Below are 21,107 nucleotides of genomic sequence, written 5' to 3'. Positions count from 1 at the left end.
ACATTTTCCACTCAAGAAGCCAATGATGAGATGCTGGGGAGACCCACTTGGGACTGAATAGAATGTTCTGTGTACTTGAGATGCTCTTCACATCCAAAGTCACACTTCCTGCACAGAGGTGGACAGCTGGTGAGGGAAGGAGGGCAGGCGTTTCTGTCTCCATCTTCTGCAGTGGAAGCCGACGTGTGAGCAGTTCAGTGACATGGTCTGCTCACAGCAGATGGCCAGCAGGAGGACAGGGGTGAAAACTGGGCCCTTCTCACTCTGGCCACGCTTCTCTCTTCTACCAGTTTGGCCTGCCCGGGGGATTGCAGCTGTGATCATTGCAAAAAGGCTACAATCAAGAATCACACAATAGAATTCCACAAACCTTTTGGAATTTCTTGACATGTATGAATATGTGTATGCATTCTATGCTAAGGATGACTTGCCTCTTTCATAATTAACATGCAAGATGTTATTTCAAGTTTTCATTTATTCACTTAAATATTTATTGAGCACCTACTCTGTACTCAGATACTCTTCTAGGCACTAAGAATTCAGCCATGAACAAAACAGAAGAAGACCTTGCCCACTCGGTGCTTAGTGTTATGTAGAAGAAACAAGCAACAAAGAAATGAATAATTTAAGAAATCATTACAGTTGTGAGGCATGATCCTGTATGAAATTAAAAGGGAGTGAGGCAGAGAATACCTAAAGGAGACCACCTGAGACTGGACGGTCAAACAGTTCTCTGCACAGGGGACTTTTGACCTGACAATGAGGTAAGAACCTGCCATGGAAGAAAGTTCCAGACAAAGGGAAGCATGAGATGGCAAAGACACGAATGGAAAAGACTTCATCATTTGAAGAATGAAAAGGAGCTGCTGTGGCCAGAGCTTAGAGAGAAAGGAAAAGAGAGACTCAAGACACCAGATACCCAGGAACAACATAAATGCAGCATTCAGAAAGTATGTCTATCTAGCTCTCAGTATGAAGATTCACATCACCCACTACCCTCCCACTCCTGCCACAAAGCTAGACACACTTGAAGCATTTTACAAGACTGATCAGAATACAGACTGGGTTAGTCAATATATATTTATTTGATTAAATTTAAAAATATATATATATGTATATATGTATCATTTAACTCAACATACATTTATCAAAAGTACAAATCCATAATTTAATTTTGAGTAAAAATGAATAGAGTAAGAGTTAACATATGATTTATCCTATATTCTAGATAAAAGATTTCCATACAGCCATTTCTCAAGAAGGTGTGCTTTAAGAAAGTAAATTATGATGCATATGTTTCTAAATGCTCACTAAATAACTGCTTTTTGAGTTGAGTTAATATTACTATTGAAAGAAAAACACTGGGCCAGGTGCAGTGGCTCACACCTGTAATCCCAGCCCTTTGGGAGGCCAAGGCAGACAGATCACAAGGTCAGAAGTTCGAGATCAGCCTGGCCAACACGGTGAAACCCCATGTCTTGAAAATACAAAAATTACCCAGGTATGGTTACGGGCGCCTGTAATCCCAGCTACTTGGGAGGCTGAGGCCAGAGAATTGCTTGAACCCAGAAGGCAGAGGTTGCAGTGAGCCAAGATCATACCTCTGCACTCCAACCTAGGTGACAAAGCAAAACTCTGTCTCAAAAAAAAAAAAAAAAAAGAAAGAAATGATTCTAATTATAAAATGCCCTAAAACTCAGCCTCAAGTTAAGGAAATCTGTACACAAATGAGTCCACTTCTCACCTAGCAGACTGGCAAAATGTGGAAAAAGCTCTTGGGCAAAATGTGACAAAATGAGAAGAACTGGGCTGTCTTGTACATTGCTGGAGAACATCATCCAGAACAACGTTCATGAAATTCTACATGTGAGTATAGAACAGTAAGTCCCACTTCTAGTAACTGGAACCGTAAGTCCCACTTCTAAGAATGTATTCACCTCCAGGCTCTCCACTGGATGTGATGAGGGGTGGTCTGTAGCACTGTTTGTAATCAAGGGGAAAAAAATGGATTTATTCCAATGTTCTGCAAAAGAGATACACCTTGGATTCAAACCCAGGCTCTGCCACATATGGTTGTGTGAACTGGCCAAAAACCTAACCTTTTAGTATCTCAGTTTCATAATTTATAAAATGGGCATAAAATAACACGTACTTTATGCACATATTTAACAAATTAAAGGAAGGAAAGAATAAATAAATAATCAAATAAAATATATTCCCCCTACAGGGGGAATCCTATCAAATTATTCAAAACTATGATACATCACTAAATAAGAAATCCATGGCTCAGAAGACTATATAAGTATATATTGCATGCGAACACGCATACAGACACACACGCACACATACATACAAACACACACACAAAACTAATTATATAGAGACTATTCTGGAAGAAACTATTCACAGTGGTTGCTTCTGAAAAAGTGAACTAAATGATTCTAGGAAATGAAGATGAAAGAAAACTCGAGTCTTCAGTGTATAAACTTTGTACCCTTGAACTTTGTACCAAATGTACATATTATCTACTCCAAAAGAAATCAAATGAAATTTAATTTTAATGGAGTAAATCCAAACCTTTGATATTAATTGCTGTATTTCCTGATGATGAATTTACAGGTTATATATAAACAACTATGAGAAATTCTAAAATGTCCTACCGTTCAGAATAGAATCTACTGCAAAATCAGATGGGATATAGGGACAGTTTTCTATTTGGCTTCTTACATCTGAATATACCATTCCATTCTTCTGATATGAAGTAAAACCACTCATCCATTTAATCAACAAATATTGAGAATTTACTAAGTTACTAAAACCTGGGGATACAGCAGTGAACAAGATAGTCAAAGTCCTTGGCCTCGGAGAACTTACTCTAAGATGTAAATAATTTATAAAATGGGCATAAAATAACACCTACTTCACGTACATATTTAATAATGAATGGATGGGAGGGAGGGAGGGAAGGAGAGAAACAGACAGATGCAAACAATATATGTAAGATAAAACTTATATCTCTAGAGTAAGTCCTATGAAGCCAGAGACTTTGGCTATCTTGCTCATTCCCTCTCTTGGAGAAAACAAACAAACAAACAAAAAAATGTATATATAAACAGAGAGAGATGAGAAATGAATGGCACGAAAAAATTAAGTTCTATACATGGATTTAAATTAGGTAATGCTCTAGACGGATGTGAGGAGTCAACTTGAAATGTGGTGGTTAAGGCAACCTGCTCTGAGGCAGGAATGTGGATGCCAGCAGACAGCTAAACAGGAGAAAATCAGATGTAAGAACAGCCAGTTAATGGATAAGATAGATTCAAACCCGTGAAGACGTCGCCAAGAGGACAAAGTCTCTGGAAAGTGTTCCTATTGAATCTCACTTTAAACCACACTGAATAATGGATGCTGAAGACTAGACTAGGTGCATGATAATGACTAGATTTTAGGTCACTGCTGGTGGAATGTAACCCAGACTCAAAAAGTGGCTCTTTCATAGATTAGCCAAAATATCTGTACTTTGGTGGAAAGAAACCTGGAAACCAAGAAATTAATATAAAGAGTTGATTTTGCTAGGAGATGCAAAGAAGTATGATTTCTTAAAAGTCTGGAAAATACATTTCTTTTTATTGAATTAATGTATGGTGTTAAGATAACAAAATGAATTCTTAGAGTTTAATTGCTCTTCTAAACATTGAAACTTATATTAAATAAAAGCATTGAACTCAATACCAGCTTTTCAACCAATTTGAGTTAGTCCATTCATGAGACTCACTAGTTTCTCTTTCTGTTAATCAGAGCAGTATCCATTGTACAGATGACCGAAGGGAAGAAAAAATAAGGGCTTGGGTAAAACTGAAATAAGGTTGTACAGATTTTGGGGAGTGAGAGGTAACATAAACATGGTGATATCAGAGGAAAATTTTGTAAGAGGATGGTATGGGGTACATAGGAGTTTTTCCCTAAGCACCTAATTTTTAAGTCATTTATATAAAATGATGCCATATGGCAGCTATAAGTAAAGAAATTTAAGAAAACCCACATTGAAAAATAAATACACTGGTCTGCAGTTTCCCAGCTTCAGTCTCACACACTTTGGATTCACGCTGCAACCACCTACCTCCAAGATTTTTGCCACTGAATGCTAATATAATACCTTCACTGTAAGTTAACATTAATTAAGTTACTTTACTCTTTTAAATAAATAAGCTTTATTTACAGAGGAAGCACACATTCTTATTTGCAATTGGAAACCAGTATCACTTGAAAGAAAACATAAAATGTAACATAATATAAAATTAATTAATACAATGAAATATGATGCTGTCACCCTGAACCTCCACACCTACGTGATGATGGTCCTTTCCAGAAAAGACCGAGTAGTCACCAACTCTTTGAGATATGTTGAACAATATATAATACTTTTTCTCATATTATGATTGAATGTTGTTTACTACCCTAAAATTATCTCTCCAGATGTATAAATCTCACAGTTGAACAGCACTGTTAGAGTTAACAGGCAAAAATACTGTGGCCAGACTTTTAATCAAAGGTCCGCCATTTTGGCTAATATATTCAAGTCTTTATGTTCTAAGATACGATTTCATTGGTGGCTCCTAAATAAACCCAATATTACAAAAATATATTATGGAAGTCAACAGCAAGAGGAAGACAGAACGCAACCTTATTTTTTTATTATCAAAATCATGACTCTTCTGCTGGAATATGACTGAATTAATCTACCAGGCTGTGGTTCCTACAGACAATAAACTAAAAATACCACTTCAACCTCTTACCAATAAAAAATAAAAATCAATAGTATGACTCACTGAGTTCCTCCTATGAGTCAGGCACAGGATTAAGAGCCTGGTATACTCATCTTTTGTATATTATCCTTATCTTTTGTATGTAAGTAAGGCAAAGATCAGAAAGAATGAACAATTTTCCCTAAGGCCACAGAGCCGATAAGTGGCCAACTTAAGATCTAAACTAAAGTGTGAGTCTCAAACTTACGCTGTTCCCACTGGAAAAAAAAAAAAAAAATTGTGCACCAAATAAATGTTCTGTTTGTGTGTGTAGAATGAGACAGTATCCCAGTAAGATTTCTAGTAGTTATAAACATTATTTTAAAATTTATTTATTTTTTTTTATTGTACTTTAGGTCCTGGGGTACATGTGCAGATCATGCAGGATTGCTGCAAGGTGGGGTGTTGTCTTCCTCCCCCAATCACCTATATCTGGTATTTCTCCCCACATTATCTCTCCCCTAGTCCCCCACAACTGACCCCAGTGTGTAATGCTCCCCTCCCTGTGTCCACGTGTTCTCATTGTTCAACACCCACCTATGAGTGATACCATGGGGTGTGTGATTTTCTGTTCTTGTGTCAGTTTGCTGAGAATGATGCTTTCCAGATTCATCCATGTCCCTATGAAGGACACAAACTCATTGTTTCTTATGGCTGCATAATATTCCATGGTGTATATGTGCCACATTTTCCTTATCCAGTCTATCATCGATGGGCATTTGGGTTGGTTCCAGGTCTTTGCTATTGTAAACAGTGCTTCAATGAACATACATGTGCCTGTGTCTTTATAATAGAACGATTTATAGTCCTTTGGATATATATCCAGGAACAGGATTGCTGGGTCAAATGGAATTTCTATTTCTAGGTCCTTGAGGAAGCGCCACACTGTCTTCCACAATGGTTGAACTAGTTTACACTCCCACCAACAGTGTAAAAGTGTTCCTATTCCTCCACATCCTCTCCAGCATCTGTTGTCTCCAGATTTTTTAATGATCGCCATTCTAACCGGCGTGAGATGGTATCTCAATGTGGTTTTGATTTGCATTTCTCTAATGACCAGTGATGATGAGCATTTTTTCATGTTTCTTGGCCTCATATATGTCTTATTTTGAAAAGTGTCTGTTCGTATCCTTCACCTACTTTTGAATGGGTTTGTTTTTTTCTTGTAAATCTGTTTTCGTTCTTTGTAGATTCTGGATACTAGCCCCTTGTCAGATGCGTAGATTGCAAAAATTTTTTCCCATTCTGTTGGTTGCTGGTTTGCTCTAATGATTATTTCGTTTGCTGTACAGAAGCTCTGGAGTTTAATTAAATCCCATTTGTCTATTTTGGCTTTTGTTGCCAATGCTTTTGGTGTTTTAGTCATAAAGTCCTTGCCTATGCCTATGTCCTAAATGGCTTTGCCTAGGTTTTCTTCTAGGGTTTTTATGGTGTTAGGTCTTACGTTTAAGTCTTTGATCCATCTGGAGTTAATTTTAGTGTAAGGTGTCAGGAAGGAGTCTGTTTTCTGTTTTCTGCACATGGCTAGTCAGTTTTCCCAACAATATTTATTAAACGGGGAATCCTTTCCTCATTGCTTGTTTTTGTATATTGAAGTTTTTTTTTTTTTTTTTTTTTTTTTGAGACTGAGTTTCGCTCTTGTTACCCAGGCTGGAGTGCAATGGCGTGATCTCGGCTCACCGCAACCTCCGCCTCCTGGGTTCAGGCAATTCTCCTGCCTCAGCCTCCTGAGTAGCTGGGATTACAGGCACGCGCCACCATGCCCAGCTAATTTTTTGTATTTTTAGTAGAGACGGGGTTTCACCATGTTGACCACGTTGGTCTCGATCTCTTGACCTCGTGATCCACCCGCCTCGGCCTCCCAAAGTGCTGGGATTACAGGCTTGAGCCACCGCGCCCGGCCATATTGAAGTTTTTTTAAAAGCTAATCCCCCAGCTGGGCACAGTCGCTCACACCTGTAATCCCAGTACTTTGGGAGGCCTAGGTGGATGCATCACCTGAGGTCAGGAGTTCAAGACCAGCCTGGCCAATGTGGTGAAATCCCAGCTCTACTAAAAATACAAAAATTAGCTGGGTATGGTGGCGGGTGCTACTCAGAAGGCTGAGGCAAGATAATCGCTTGAACCCAGGAGGCAGAGGTTGCAGTGAGCCAAGATCACACCACTGTACTCCAGCTGGACAAGAGCGAAACTACATGAAAGAAAAGAAAGAAGCGAAGGAGGAAGGAAGGGGGTTGGGGAAGAAGGAAAGAGGAAAAGAGGGAAGAAGGAGGGAGGGAGGGAAGGAAAGAAGGAAGGAGCAAGCCAGTCCCCAAATGTTACATACTGTATGGTTCTTTTACGTTATATCCTTTTTAAAAATTCTAAGACAGTCTCATCTTGCTCTGTCCCTCAGGCTGGAGTATTGTGGTATGATCATGTCTCACTGCAGCCTCAGCCTCCCAGGTTCAAGTGATCCTCCCACCTCAGCTTCTCAAATAGCTAGGACTACAGGCATGCACTACCATGCCTAGCTAATTTTCTATTTTTGTCTTTTGTAGAGACAGAGTCTCACTATGATGCCTAAGACTGGTTGCCTAAGAGTCTCACTATGTTGCCTGAGATGCTCCTGCCTTGGCCTCCCAAAGTCCTGGGATGACAGGAACGAACCACTGAGCCTGAACTCCATTTACGTAATATTCTTAAAGTGGCAAAATGATAGAAATGGAAAACAGATTAGTGATTCTCAGGGGATTCAGGGGATGGGAAACAGGATCAGGAGAGGCAGCTGTATGAGAAGGCTATGAAGGATCCTCCAGGGGATGAAATGTTTGAAATATTCTGTATCCTAACTATATCATTGTCAATACCTTGGTTGTTATATTGTCCTACAAATTTGAAAGATGTTACCATTGGGAGGAAACTGAGCAGAAGGCATGGAGTATCTCTCCATATTATGTATAACAACTGCATCTGAACGTAACAATTATCTAAAAATAAAAATTCAATTTAAAAAAAATGAAATATTGATCTTAATCTTTAAGAAGGCATAGCAGGTGGGAAGTGGAAGAGGCTGGGGAGGGAGGCCCACCCAGACTTCTGTAAGAATCTCATACAAGCTACAAGCATTGTCAGAAAAGTCACCTATATCCTCTCACTAGAACCTCGTTAACAACTCAGTTTAAGAACACAAACACGCAGTTAAGGCCTTTGTTCTCTGGGCCCCAGAACACAAACAGGATGAGAACACAGTAAAATGAAGACAGCCCCCACAACTGCTCTGCAAAAACCAGCTTCCAAATACTTATCCAAAATTTAGCCATCTGCATTCTAGAAAGAAGCTATTTTAATTTAAACATACACATGTATCATGTGGCATTTCTAAACTCACAATTTTATTTTGAATTTCACAGAAACAGGGATTTGCAGGAGGGAGGCATCGTAATCTCTTTATGGCTTATAATCTCCAAAGGTTTAATTTCCACTCCACTAGGATCAAATTCCTAGAGTTCGAGAAAAATCAAATTTGTCCTTCCTCATTCCACAACAGAATAGAGAAATATTCGCAGGTATCTTTTCACTTCAATTTTTGACCTGTAATGCAGATTAATTCCTCTTTAACTATAGTGAATACATTAATCTCTTGTTAATAATACAAATCCAAAATTAAATTGTTAACTCCTTGAGGATGGTGATTGTATCTGCCTTATTTAAGGCGGTTTACATTAAGCTTAACACTAACAGGTACTCAAGAAATATTTAAGGAATGACAAAAGAAATGAAAGAAAATATATTCCCAGGAAAACTAAGTTCTTAAAATACCAAAGATAACAATTCCCTACAAAAATTGCAAAGCTGCTTTATAAATAACTATTTCTAGTCTTCTAATAAATATGATTTTAAAAATACATTGGCAGATGTGGGGAAAATCATATCACTAATTCGATTTATGTCTTTACACAAAGTCACTAAATTGGCCACTCTTTGCTTAAATCAGTTTTGAAAATGATGTAAAGGCTGACCTTATGCACAATTAATCATATCATCCACATGGACAATCAAATGAAGATGACTGAAATACCAGCTGGAAAGCCTTTCTGACATAGAAACCACGTCAGTGAAGCTGATTCAAATGGAGCCAAAATAATCGAGTTGTCCTGACTGATGCACATATAAATACACAGTCTATCTGGCCATAAATTTCCCTACTAGTAAAGTTATCCCAAAGCCTCTTGTTCTTAAAGAGTAACTGAGCTTCACATATCTTCCTGAATGGTTGATTGAGTATATATGTGCATATGTGTGCATCTGCATATATATGCTTACATAACAATAGCATGTGATGAGGCCAGGCACAGTGGCTCACATCTGTAATCCCAGCACTTTGGCAGGCCGAGACAGGTGGATCACCTAAGGTCCAGAGTTCAAGACCAGCCTGGTCAACATGGTGAAACCCCATCTCTACTAAAAGTACAAAAATTAGCCGAGTGTGGTGGGTGTGGTGACATGCACCTGTAGTCCCAGCTACTCAGAAGGCTGAGGTAGGAGAACTGCTTGTACCTGGGAGATGGAGGCTGCAGTGAGCAGAGGTCACTTCAGGGCATTTCAGCCTGGGCAGCAGAGCAAGACTCCATCTCAAAAGGAAAAAGAAATAGTATATGATGTGTTTATTCTATTTGTATAATTTTCATATTATGACTATGACTTTATCATGGCACCATAAAAAAAATGCATGGATTCCTGAACATCTAAAATCTAAAAAATCTCAAATGAAACATTAAAGCCTTCCTGGAATGCCAGATCAGATGAAACTGTAAAATAAAAGAGTTAGAAAATATTTATTTTTAAAATCTGGACATGAGCTGACCAATTTTTAAAATGTCTTCTCTGCCACAAAAGAAAACGGTCCCCAAGTTAACAAAAATACCTTCTAGTTCAGTGAATTCACTCAAATTAAAGATACATGAAGATGTATTTCTTATTTCATATCTGCCATTTGTGTATAATCATGGAAAATCTTACAAAAGGCGAAATCTTCTAAATTCCTTCTGTATCAACTATGAATGCCAAGCAACATTTGGTACTTATAAATTATTTCATGGATACTAAGTTTGTTTTCCTAACTAAAAAACAAGTTATTTGAGGATAAGAACAATTGCCGTACAAACAGAAAATAATAACTAGCTAAGTGTCATTGTCTGTAACCACACTGCAAGCAGGAGTGAGAGACCTCATCATCATTAATTGGATTTCTACTGTGTCAAGCATTGTGTTAAGCTCTTTATGATCATCTTCTATTAGGTGAGTAGTGAGTCTCCTTCTTTTTACAGAAGACAGAGGCTTATAAATATTAAATAGCTCACCAGAAGTCACATAACCAGTCACTGAGTTGGGATTTTAACAGAGTCACACGTCAGAGTCTAGGTTCTTAAGCTACCACACAGTGATGGGGCCATTAATTTATTCCACAAATCTTCATCAAGTGCACACTCTGCGCTGGACCTGTTCTAGGCACCAGGGGACAGCTATGATGAAAGGAGAGAGAAGATCGGGAATGGTGGATCACACCTGTAATCCCAGCACTTTGGAAGGCTGAGGCAGGTGGATCACAAGGTCAGGAGTTTGAAACCTGCCTGGCCAATACGGTGAAACCCTGTCTTTACAAAAAATACAAAAATTAGCTGGGTGTGGTGGTGCGTGCCTGTAGTCCCAGGAGACTGAGGTAGAAGAATCGCTTTAACTTGGGACTCAGAGGTTGCAGTGAGCCGAGATGGCACCACCGCACTCCAGCCTGGGCAACAGAGCAAGACGGAAGGATGGACAGATGGAAGGAAGGAAGGAAGAAAGGAAGGAAGGAAGGAAGGAAGGAAGGAAAAAAGAGAGAAAAAGGAAGGGAGGGAGGGAGGGAGGGAGGGAGGGAGGGAGGGAGGGAGGGAGGAATGGAGAAAAAGCAAGTCCCAGCCCTCAGGGAGCCTCACATGTCCTTGGCAGTATATAGACAATATAAAAAAAGTGAGGGAGGGAGTAAAAAGTCCAGGGAGGGGAAAAAAAAAGCACAGATAAAGAAGGAAAGGAGAGGAAGAAGAAATAAAATAGAGTGTTCTGAAAGGCCTCCCTGAGAAGGCAGCAGCTGAGAAAGGATGAAGCTGGTGAGGGAGTGAGCCAGGAGAGGACACATGGGGAAAGGGCGTTCCAAGCAGAGAGAACAGTGAGAGAAAGGAAGGGTTCCGGGCCAGCACAGGGCCTCATGGCCTGATGTTAGACTTCTCGGCAGAATATGGAATGTCACCAATGGCTTTGTTACAGGAAAGGGGTCCTCATCCAGACCCCAAGAGAGGGTGCTTGGATCTCTCACAGCAAAGAATTCAGGGCAAGTCCATAGAGTACAGTGAAAGCAAGTTTATTAGGAAAGTCAAGGAATAAAAGCATGGCTACTCCATAGACAGAGCAGCCCCGAGGGCGGCTGGGTGCCCATTTTTATGGTTATTTCTTGAGGATATACTAAACAAGGGTGGATTATTCATGCCTCCCCTTTTTAGACCATATAGGGTAATTTCTTGAGGTTACCATGGCATTTGTAAACTGTGATGGCACTGGTGGGGTGGCACCATGTAGCGGTGGGGGCAACCAGAGGTCACTCTAATGGCCATCTTGGTTTTGGTGAGTTTTAGCAGGCTTCTTTACTGCAACCTGCAAGGTCTTTATGACCTGTATCTTGTGCTCACCTCCTATCTCATTCCATGACTTAGAATGCCTTAACCATCTAGGAATGCAGCCCAGTAGGTCTCAGCCTTATTTTACCCAGCTCCTATTCAAGATGGAGTTGCTCTGGTTCAAACGCCTCTGACAGCTTCAGTAGCCAGGTGACATGACCTATCGTATATTTCCAAAGGAACACTTTGCTGTATTGAGAAGGGACTAACAGGAGCAAGCTTGTAGGCAGGAAGTCAAATCAGAAGACTGTTGCAATGTTACAGGGAGGAGACGATGAGGGTTTGGACCAGGTGGTGTGCAATGAGAGCCCGATTCTGGATATATTTCAAAGACAGAGCCCACAAGATCTCCTGATGGATTGCCTGTAGGGGTGAGAGATGAGGGGAGAAGAGTGAAATGACACCAGGGTTTGCTTGTGATTTTTACCTACGCAACCAAAATTCTGGGACCTCTAGCGGCTAAGATGGAGATAACTCTAGGAGCAGCAGGTCTGTGAGTCATCCAAGAGGAGATGTGGGGTAGACAGGAGAATTTATATGAGCAGAGGTCAGAGAAGAGCTCCAAGCTGATATGTCCTTGGTAGACAAGAGCACAGAAATGTCACTTAAAGGCAAGCAACTGAGGGATTGTGCGTAGATAGACAGACCCAAGTTTTAGTTCTGAAGCTTGCATTGTGGGCAAGCCATGACGATGATTGATTGAAAAATTCTCTCCATTGCAAGGAAAGAAACGAAGTGAGAGCTGTTATATGATGCCATCTGAGTCACACATTCAGCAGGTTAATGTTGAACAAATTGCCTGATTTGCCTCTCTCCTGAAAAGAAATTTTTAGTGCATTTTGTGGATTAGTCAGATAATTATAGCCAGCTGCCCCACTCCTGCCCCCTGCCCCGCAAATAGTAATGTCGACATTCCTGAACAAATTTGGTACTCAGGGCATAGCTGGAGACCTCCAAGAACCCATGGGGATTAAGCTGGGGAATACAGATGTGAAGATACTGAAACTTTTGAGTTAAATGAGTTGTATTTCATTAAGCTTTTTGCTGTTTAAAGACGAGAATAAATCTATACATATCTGATTGCTTCATCACTTAAACTGTTTAGGATTTCAAATGAAGGTGACCACTTATCTCTGACCCATTTGAATGGGAACATTTTTAGACTGTTTCCTGTCCTGTTAAAAAAATCACATATATAAATATATATGTATATTATATATTATACAATATATGCATATGTACGTATGTATATACAACATATACATGTTGTATGTATGTATTCATTCCTATGTATAAAAATAGGCATACATACAAATATATGTATATGATTTGTAAAAGTTTCATCCAATCAATGAAAAAATCTGGAGCTGCATTAAACACTTCTTTGTATACTTCTCATAGAAAGCTAAGGAAATACCTAATTCCTACATCCTTCCGCCAATCCTAACACATCATTGATTAAAGAAAATGACACAAGCAACAAGCAGAATCGATATTCTGTACCTTCATTGCATTTTCACCAATGTCTTATTTAATGCTCCCAAGAACATCCTTACACAGCATTCATTGTACAGACCAGACAACTGAGGCCAGGAAAGGTCAAAGGTCAACAAGGAATAGCAGCAGAACGTGCTCCCTTCTCGTCTTTTTCCAGATCTGAAGAAGCGTTCCTTGGCACCAGGAACAGCTGCTTACCATGAAATGTTTTTGTATTTAATTATAAACCCTCCTAAACATGGTCTGGATTCCATTCATAAAACTGCTGTTGTATTAGTTCCTAAAGAAGGTTATAAATGGCAAGACCACGCATGCACTGTAGAGGTCAGCACATATTTCAACATGAACTTACCGAGTGCCCACTCCGTGCTAGACAAAATAAATGCCCTACCTCTCTTTGAGACTTGCACATGTTCCTAGAATATACATGTCGCATGCTGTTCTAGGCTATATGCAGCCTAGATTAATGCCACTGACATTCCTGACTGTGGACAAAGGGTCCCCATGCTTGTTCCCTGAAGCATCCTTCACCATCATGTGCAGCCTCCATTAAAACTCTGGTTTGCAATGTGTTCTGGCAACTATGTCATCAGCCTCTTTTGTAAATTATACCATAAGAATATTTTAAAAAATTAACTGGTGAGAAAACCAACGCTAACTAATAAGATCAGATTTATTTGATCATATTTTGAACTTTTCTCTCCACGTGCAATAACCATAATTCAATAGATATTCTGAAGTCTGAATGTAAACACAGACAAAAAGAATAAATCTTGAGAAAGTATACTGCTCACTGGCACCCAAAATGCTGTAAAATATAAAACAAATACAAACTGAACTGTATTTCGGTTCCTTTTGCTTCAAATATCTGTCCATAAATGTTGGCACACACACAGGGCTATGTTGTGTCAACTGTAATAATTTAGAAAAAATTATCTCAGTTACCACAAACAAGAAAGTGATGGTAACCAGTCTTTCAGATAAATTACCATGTGTCGCAATTTGGCATAAACTCTGATCCTTATGAATAATTCATATTTTGTGCATTAATAATGCATGTCCTCTTCCCATTGGAAAGCTCCCTAACACAGAATGGATGTCTCCTACCAATTCCCTCCATTGACATGATGGAGTAAAGCTAAATTAGAATGGTGGTTTGGTTTTGTTTTTTTTTTTTTTCACTTACTCCCCTTAAAATTGTAACACTTGGCCAGCCTATAAGCATATCAAAAATAGAAAGTTGCTATTATTGTTTGCGCTTTACTTGGGAGTCACTCAGCGAAGTACCCCAACAATGATTCCTATCGCAGATGAGAAGATTTGCACGGCAGAAGAGAAAACCAAGGAAACGTTGTCAGAGCTGATAGAAATGGTGAGTTCTGTTACATTTCTCCCTAATTATATATGTATATATTCACAATAACACAGGACATAATTGCTAAAACATGGTCACCAGCAGGGGGAAAAAAAGAAGAAGAAGAAAGAGAAAGACCAAAACGAATTAGGCAAGAGTTTTATAATAATTGCGGATGTTTCTCCCCACAGGGCTTCCCTCCCTAGCTCAGTTTACTACTGTGAAATTTCTTTTCAATTTTCAGTAAAAGTATCTGGCACATTAAAACAGTCTAAAGACCAAATCAGAGAAAGAAGCCAAATGACACAGATTTGTAGAGAAAGCTATTCAATTTATCACTCATTAGCAACAGGGGCATTCCATACCATTACTGACATTATAATTATTTCAGGCATTACAAAAGGACATTTTCTCTCCCCCACCCCTCCCCGCATACCCTCCCCCACCACTTTTCGCCCTCTACGTCTGGCCCAAACGCACAGGTTCAACTCTAACAGCGACAACACTTGACAGGAGGCAAAGAGATAAGAGGGATCTAGTTTGAAATTTTTAGTAAATAAAAAAATCAATCCAGTATCTTCCCTCTGTCTCAAGAATTCTTTCACCATCATTCTGGCCCAAGGAGAGGAAGGGTGGGTTCTCTCTTGAAGTCTCCCCCAGTGAAGAGACAAGAGGGAAAGAGGCGAAAGAGAGGGAGTTTTAAGAAAGGAGCTGGCCTTTGTCAACATCTGTCCCCAAGTGCCCTAAAATTCATTCATTCTTCCTTTCAGGACTTATGTAGGGAGCACTTGCATTATGCCAGGTATTAGTCTCCGGGCTAAATAACCCTCCCCTGCATCTGCAGCGTCTATTCTAGCAACAGAAATCCACCACCCCGGTTCAGGACCAGGGAAAATCCAGATCGAACTATGTACTCAAGTTGGCACCCCCCCGGCCAAAGGCCACCCCGCACCGCCTTTGCCACAACACCTGGGTCAGAGGTGGGTGGGGGGGTCCAAAGACACCTTATGCTTGGCAGAAATCTCTCCCTGGGGTCAGAGGGTTGGTGACCTCGTTCACACCGAGTATGCATGTCCTCTTTCTCAACCAGCCGGTCCATGCCTTGGAAAAGTTAAGTTGGCGGCGGGAAGAGAGGGGAACTGGGGGCATCCGGCAGGCACCCCCGCCCGGGTTTCTCAGCTCCAACTTCCATGGCTACTGAGAAATATTTACTTCCAGTAGATGGGCTCCAGGGGCCACTGAAGCCCAACGCGCGGCCACCATCAGAAAGCCAAGTCATCCAAGAGATAAAGATAGATCCATTACACACCTAGACGCGGGCCTGACTGTGGCAGCCCCGGAGACGCGGGTTTCAGCTGAGAAAGCCACCGCGCAACTCCCCGGCGCGTGGCGGGAGACTCTCCGTCCGCCCTCCGGGGATGCTGGCTCGGGAGAGAGACCATCGAACCGGCGAGCCGCAGAACCGAGAGGATCGATACTCACCCCGAGACGTCTGCTCCGGATCCTCACGTACCCTTGCTTCACTATGTCATTAAAATTGGAAGCCATCCCCGACAGCCGGCGACCCCCCTTTACCCAGGCGCGCGCACCCCAAGTGGCTTTGGGGAGGGTCGAGGGCAGGGTCGAGACAGGGAGTCGTGGGGGGAGAAAGTTGGAGAGGTGACGCTGCTTCGGCGGCGCTGGGCGAGGCTTCAGAGGGCGCACATCACTTTCTCTGTCCCCCGAACCCCGAGAGTGGGCTGCCGGCTTGCAGCCACTTTCGGGGAGCGCAGAGCGCGGCGCGGGGAGGCGAGGCTGGAGCGCCGGCGTCAGCTGACTCCGCGGCGGGCCTGCCAGGAGGAGGAGCGGCGGCTGAGGGATCCAGCCCTGCCTCTTCCCGGGGCCGAGAAGGAGGAGGAGGAGGAGGAGGAAGGGGTGGGGGGCTAAGAGGAGGAGCCGCGCGGGTCCCAGCGCCCGGCGGCGGCCACCCGCGAGCAGCCGCCCTGGAACGCGCTCCCCGCGCCTCCCACCCACCTCTCCCTGCCCCCTTCCCCTTCCGATCCCTCCCCTCCTGGCTGACCCCGAGCGTGCCCTCGCCGCCCCCGCACCTCGCCCACAGCCTGCCGAGATAACGCTCGCTCTCCTCGCTCCTGCGACTTATTTTAGGAGGAAAGGAAATTTCACTTCTTCCAGCTGCCGCCTACCCCGACTCTTCCTTCCGCCCCTACCCTTTCCCCGAGAAGGGCCTTGACGTTGCGTGTGTGTCTGGGGAGATGGTGTTGCCGCGGTTCGCCTTGACCTTGGCATCGGAGGAGAGGGATGTTGTCACCGCCTAAGCGAAATGCTTCCTTGGGTTTCCTTGGTGTCAGGGACCTAACCCGCCCTGGTGTCATTTGCCACAGTTTCCCTGTTTGAGCCTGTCTTTCCCGCTGGAATGTGTTTTCCAGGGGCCTAAGACGTGGCCTCATCACGGTCTGTCCCCAGAGCAAGTGCTGAGTAAATCCTTGTCGTTATCAAGATGGCCACCTAGGCGCCAGGCACTCTCCCAAGCCTTTTGCTTGGATTCACTCATTCAAGCTCCCCTGCACGTTTTGAGGTGGGTGCCCTGTTACGTACAGACCAGGCCCATATTTAAGCCTCCTTAGCCTGGCAGTAGAGCTCTCCTGGCTATCCTGAGATATTGCCTATACGGTAATATTAAGAAGGGGACTGGATTTTACACTCACCTGCCCCTGACTGCATTACCTCCCTAAAGCATACTTGAGTAGATAATTGCCAACACACGTTGAGCATCAGCCTGCTGGGCATTGTGCTAATCTTGTTAAGGGAATAATGAGTTAGGTACCAGCATCCATATTTTACAGACTGAAGCTCAGAAGAGTTAGGCCCCTGGGACTTATTAAGGTCTCACAGCTGGCCACTATCAGAGCTATGATTGAAGGCAGGTGTGTATAGAGCCCAGCTCTCCTTCTGAACAAGAGCAGATGTCACAGAGAGGGTACTAGTTGACTTCCAAGGAAGATCTTTCTAATCATTTGCACTAGTCACAAAGGCAAAGATAATATCAGAAATTAGACAATTCTTACCCACTGGAAGGACCAAGCTAAAGCTGGGTGATCTCTGCTCAGAGCTATTGAGAAAAGGATCCAGTTACTAGTGGAACGTTTGACCTGATGACATCCACAGGTCTTTCAACTCTAGGATTATATGAATCTTCCCGTTCTCACTGGGAACATTAGCTTTTAGTCACCTTGGGTTGATGAGTTTTAGTTAAAGAACAGAATCCCCCAAGAATGTGTCATAGGAGACTAAATAAGGACTATCAAAAAGGAAATATTCTGGCAGGGAGAACTATTTTTGCTGCATAGTAAACCATCTGTCTTCATGTTGCCATTCTATGGAAAATGATGCTTTAATTTTAAATCTCTCACTGAAAGAGATGAAATGGTAAAATGATTTGGAGAGTTCTTTTTGAAGGATTGGAACTTAAAAAAAAAAAAAATACTGCCCATGGTTGCTGTAAAAGAGAGGTGTTCATGGAAGACATTTATCTAACACATCATGTATAGACCAAAACCACAGTATTGTAGAAACAAATAATGAAGAAATTAAGGCATAAGGACTTTGAAGTGAAGGGCCCACAATAATGGAAATAATTACTGACAAAAACTAAACCCGAGAAATCCATCCCTTGATAGTTAATGCTGACTATAATCAACATCCATAAAGAATTTAACTGGAACTGAAGAACTAGAATCAAATGAGAAAATATCAAACTAGATGTGAAGGAACAAGTGATTTCTTTTTTAAATTGCAAGACCCACGAGTTGATCCATAAGCTTGGATCCCTGGGTAGCCTTACAGGACCAAGTGTCCTCCTTGCCAAGGATAAACTATCCTCCCTGGATTGTCACATGAAAAATGAATAAAATTTTATCCATCTTAAATCATTGTATTTAAGATGGAATCCAATATATGGTTTTGCTTGGTGAAATCAAATTGACATACATGCAACCTGTACAGACTATGATATACTATCCACAGGACATTTATACTTGTCCGAATTGTGCAATAGACAGCCCTGGCAGAAAGGGAAAAGAACGATTGACAGAGGTAGTCAATGTAAGCAGCACATACACAGTTGTACAGTGTGCAACCTGCCTAACCGTATGCTGCCAAACAAACACTATCATGCATGACTTAGTTTCACTGGAAACGTCTGACAGAAAAAAAATACAATTTCATTCTGTGTTTTTCACTCAGTTTTCAACACTTACAGCTTGTTATTTGTAGTATGCATTTCTGTTTGTTTCCTCAGCATCCAGACTTTGTTCTTCCCACAGTCGTCACCATTTTCACTTGTAGTGTACTTATTCCCTGCTTCCAGTTCACGTGTGCAACCCTGTCCATCGCCTTCCTTTGGACAGCTGGTGGTTGGTGATTGGTTCAGATATGGGCACATGACCTGCTGGCCAATTAACAATTAATTGGGTTACTTTTACTGAATACTGGGGGAGGAAGCCTCACATTCCAGTTGAAATGGAATCTGGATGGAAGAAGACCAGGAGCTGCTGCCACACGTCGTGAAACCCCAGGGGTAGGTTTATCTAAGAGTGAAGGCCACGCTACAGAAGCTTTCCTACTTGGACCTGGCGGAATGGCTCCCGAAAACAAGGGTGGTGAGAAAAAAGAAGGGCCGTTCCACCATCAGCGACGTGGTGATCCAAGAATACACTGTCAACATTCACAAGCGTATCCATGGAGCAGGCTTCAAGAAGCATGCCCCTTGGGCACACAAAGAGATTCGGAAATTTGCCATGAAGGAGATGGGAACTCCAGATGTGCGGATTGATACCAGGCTCAACAAAGCTGTCTGGGACAAAGGAATAAGGAATGTCCCATACTGAATCCGTGTGTGGTTGTCGAGAATACATAATGAAGATGAAGATTCACCAAATAGGCTCTATACTTTGGTTACCTATGTACCTGTTAACACTTTCAAAAATCTACTGACAGTCAACGTGGATGGGAACTAATCACTGATTGTCCAATACATCAAATAAAGTTATAAAATTTCCTTCAAAAAAAAAAAGCAGAACCAAGAGATAAAGAGATGCAAATCAGATCCTGATGACACTGTTAGAACCCCTCATCCAGCACACCAAGAAGTTATTTAAATAGATGTGAAGCTTTTGTAACGATCAGAACCCAAAATATAATGATTTAAGATTGATAAAAGTTTATTTATTTTTCATGTAACAACCCAGGGAGGGTAGTTTATCCTGGGCAAGTAGAACATTTAGTCCTATACGGCCACGCAGGGATCCAAGCTTGTGGGTCAACTCTGGCACCTCAGGACATAGTTGTCATCCTTGGGTCTGGCTATTGTCTGATATAGTTTTTCTGTGTCCCCACCAAAATCTCACCTTGAATTGTAATAATCTCCACATGTCAAGGGTGAGGCAAGGTGGAGATAATTTAATCATGGGGATGGTTTCCCCCATACTGTTTTGTGGTAGTGACTAAGTCTCATGAAATTTGATGGTTCTATAAAGGTGGGAGTTCCCCAACACAAGCTCTCTTGCCTGCTACCATGTAAGACATGCCTTAGCTTTTCCTTTGCCTTCTACCACAATTGTGAGGCTCCCCAGCCATGTGGAACTGTTAGTCCATTAAACCTCTTTCCTTTATAAACTACGCAGTCTAACTCAGGTATGCCTTTATTAGCAGCATGAAAACAGACCAATACCCTGTCATTTCCCAGGAAGTTGGAAGAAAGCATGGAGGGAAAATAACCTTCTAATAAAAATATGATCCAGATGTCTCAAACATCTTTTTTTCTTGTATCTCATAGACCAGTGTTTTGTCACATGGCCACACCTGGCTCCACAGGAAAATTGAGAATGAAGTTTCCATTTGGGCATGGTCTGTCACTGAAAGAACAACATGAATCAATAATGGGCAGGTCCATTAGCACACCATACCTAACCAGTGCCGCGCCTAGACTATTTAATTGCACAAACTAGAAAATTCCCATTTTCGTTTAAACCCCCAAACTAAGATATTCTGTCACTTACCACCAAAGGAGTCCAGCCTAAGGTACCATGGCACTGTGACTTGAAGCCCAAAGCATCTCAACTAAATTGTGTACAGACACATGTATAAGGCTCAGATGACTTGAGAAAATTCCAAAACTTTCTGTGGTATTTCCATAAAGCTATAGACTGAAGAAGTGAAAGCAGCCTCAGCCCACTGATCCACCTCTGTTGTCTGGGAATTGCTGCACCACTTCCAACAGTGAGTGATTCTGGTGGCGTGAGTGCTAAGTGCAGCCCCAGTCACTCTCACCACAGGACCAGACAGCTGATCAAGGCTGGGCATTCAGCACGCACCACCTGGGATTGGCACGGGGATGAGCATGTGACCTAGAGGAGATCCAATCAAAGTTTTCCCTACAGTAAATAGAAGAAAACTTGAGGGCCCTACCCCGTAATGGTCTGCAGTTAGCTTTGACCCTCTTGCCTCCAAAAGGAGAGCCTGGCTGAGAATAAAGAGAAAAAAGAAGGAAATGGAAACAGAGATAGATCGAGAGATAAAACCATGCCTGAAGCTAGAACTACCTCTTGGACTTCCAAGTAGCATGTGCCATTTTATGTTCTGTTGCATTTATTTGGGCCAATCTCTCTCTCTTTTTATTTGTTTATTTATTTGAGCCAATCTCTCTCAGCTCACCACAACCTTCGCCTCCCAAGTTCAAGCGATTCTCCTGCCTCAGCCTCC

General features: G+C 41.9%; 1 protein-coding gene across 2 annotated transcripts in view; it reads right to left on the bottom strand.

The window, feature by feature from the left end:
- The window catches only part of DOK5 (docking protein 5), a 170,236-nt gene extending 153,866 nt beyond the window's left edge, over positions 1-16,370 (bottom strand). The window contains exon 1 of one of the 2 annotated variants that reach the window (XM_010343134.2): positions 15,831-16,370. In XM_010343134.2, coding sequence (XP_010341436.1) covers positions 15,831-15,896 — 66 coding nt within the window. In that variant the 5' untranslated portion in view covers positions 15,897-16,370. The remainder of the gene's footprint in view (positions 1-15,830) is intronic. The other variant, XM_003932601.3, reaches the window with a different exon arrangement.
- Positions 16,371-21,107: the final 4,737 nt, after the last annotated feature.

Source organism: Saimiri boliviensis, chromosome 9 (genome assembly GCF_048565385.1).
Source record: "Saimiri boliviensis isolate mSaiBol1 chromosome 9, mSaiBol1.pri, whole genome shotgun sequence".
Classification (NCBI taxonomy): domain Eukaryota; kingdom Metazoa; phylum Chordata; class Mammalia; order Primates; family Cebidae; genus Saimiri; species Saimiri boliviensis.
This window is presented reverse-complemented; position numbering and strand designations above follow the sequence as displayed.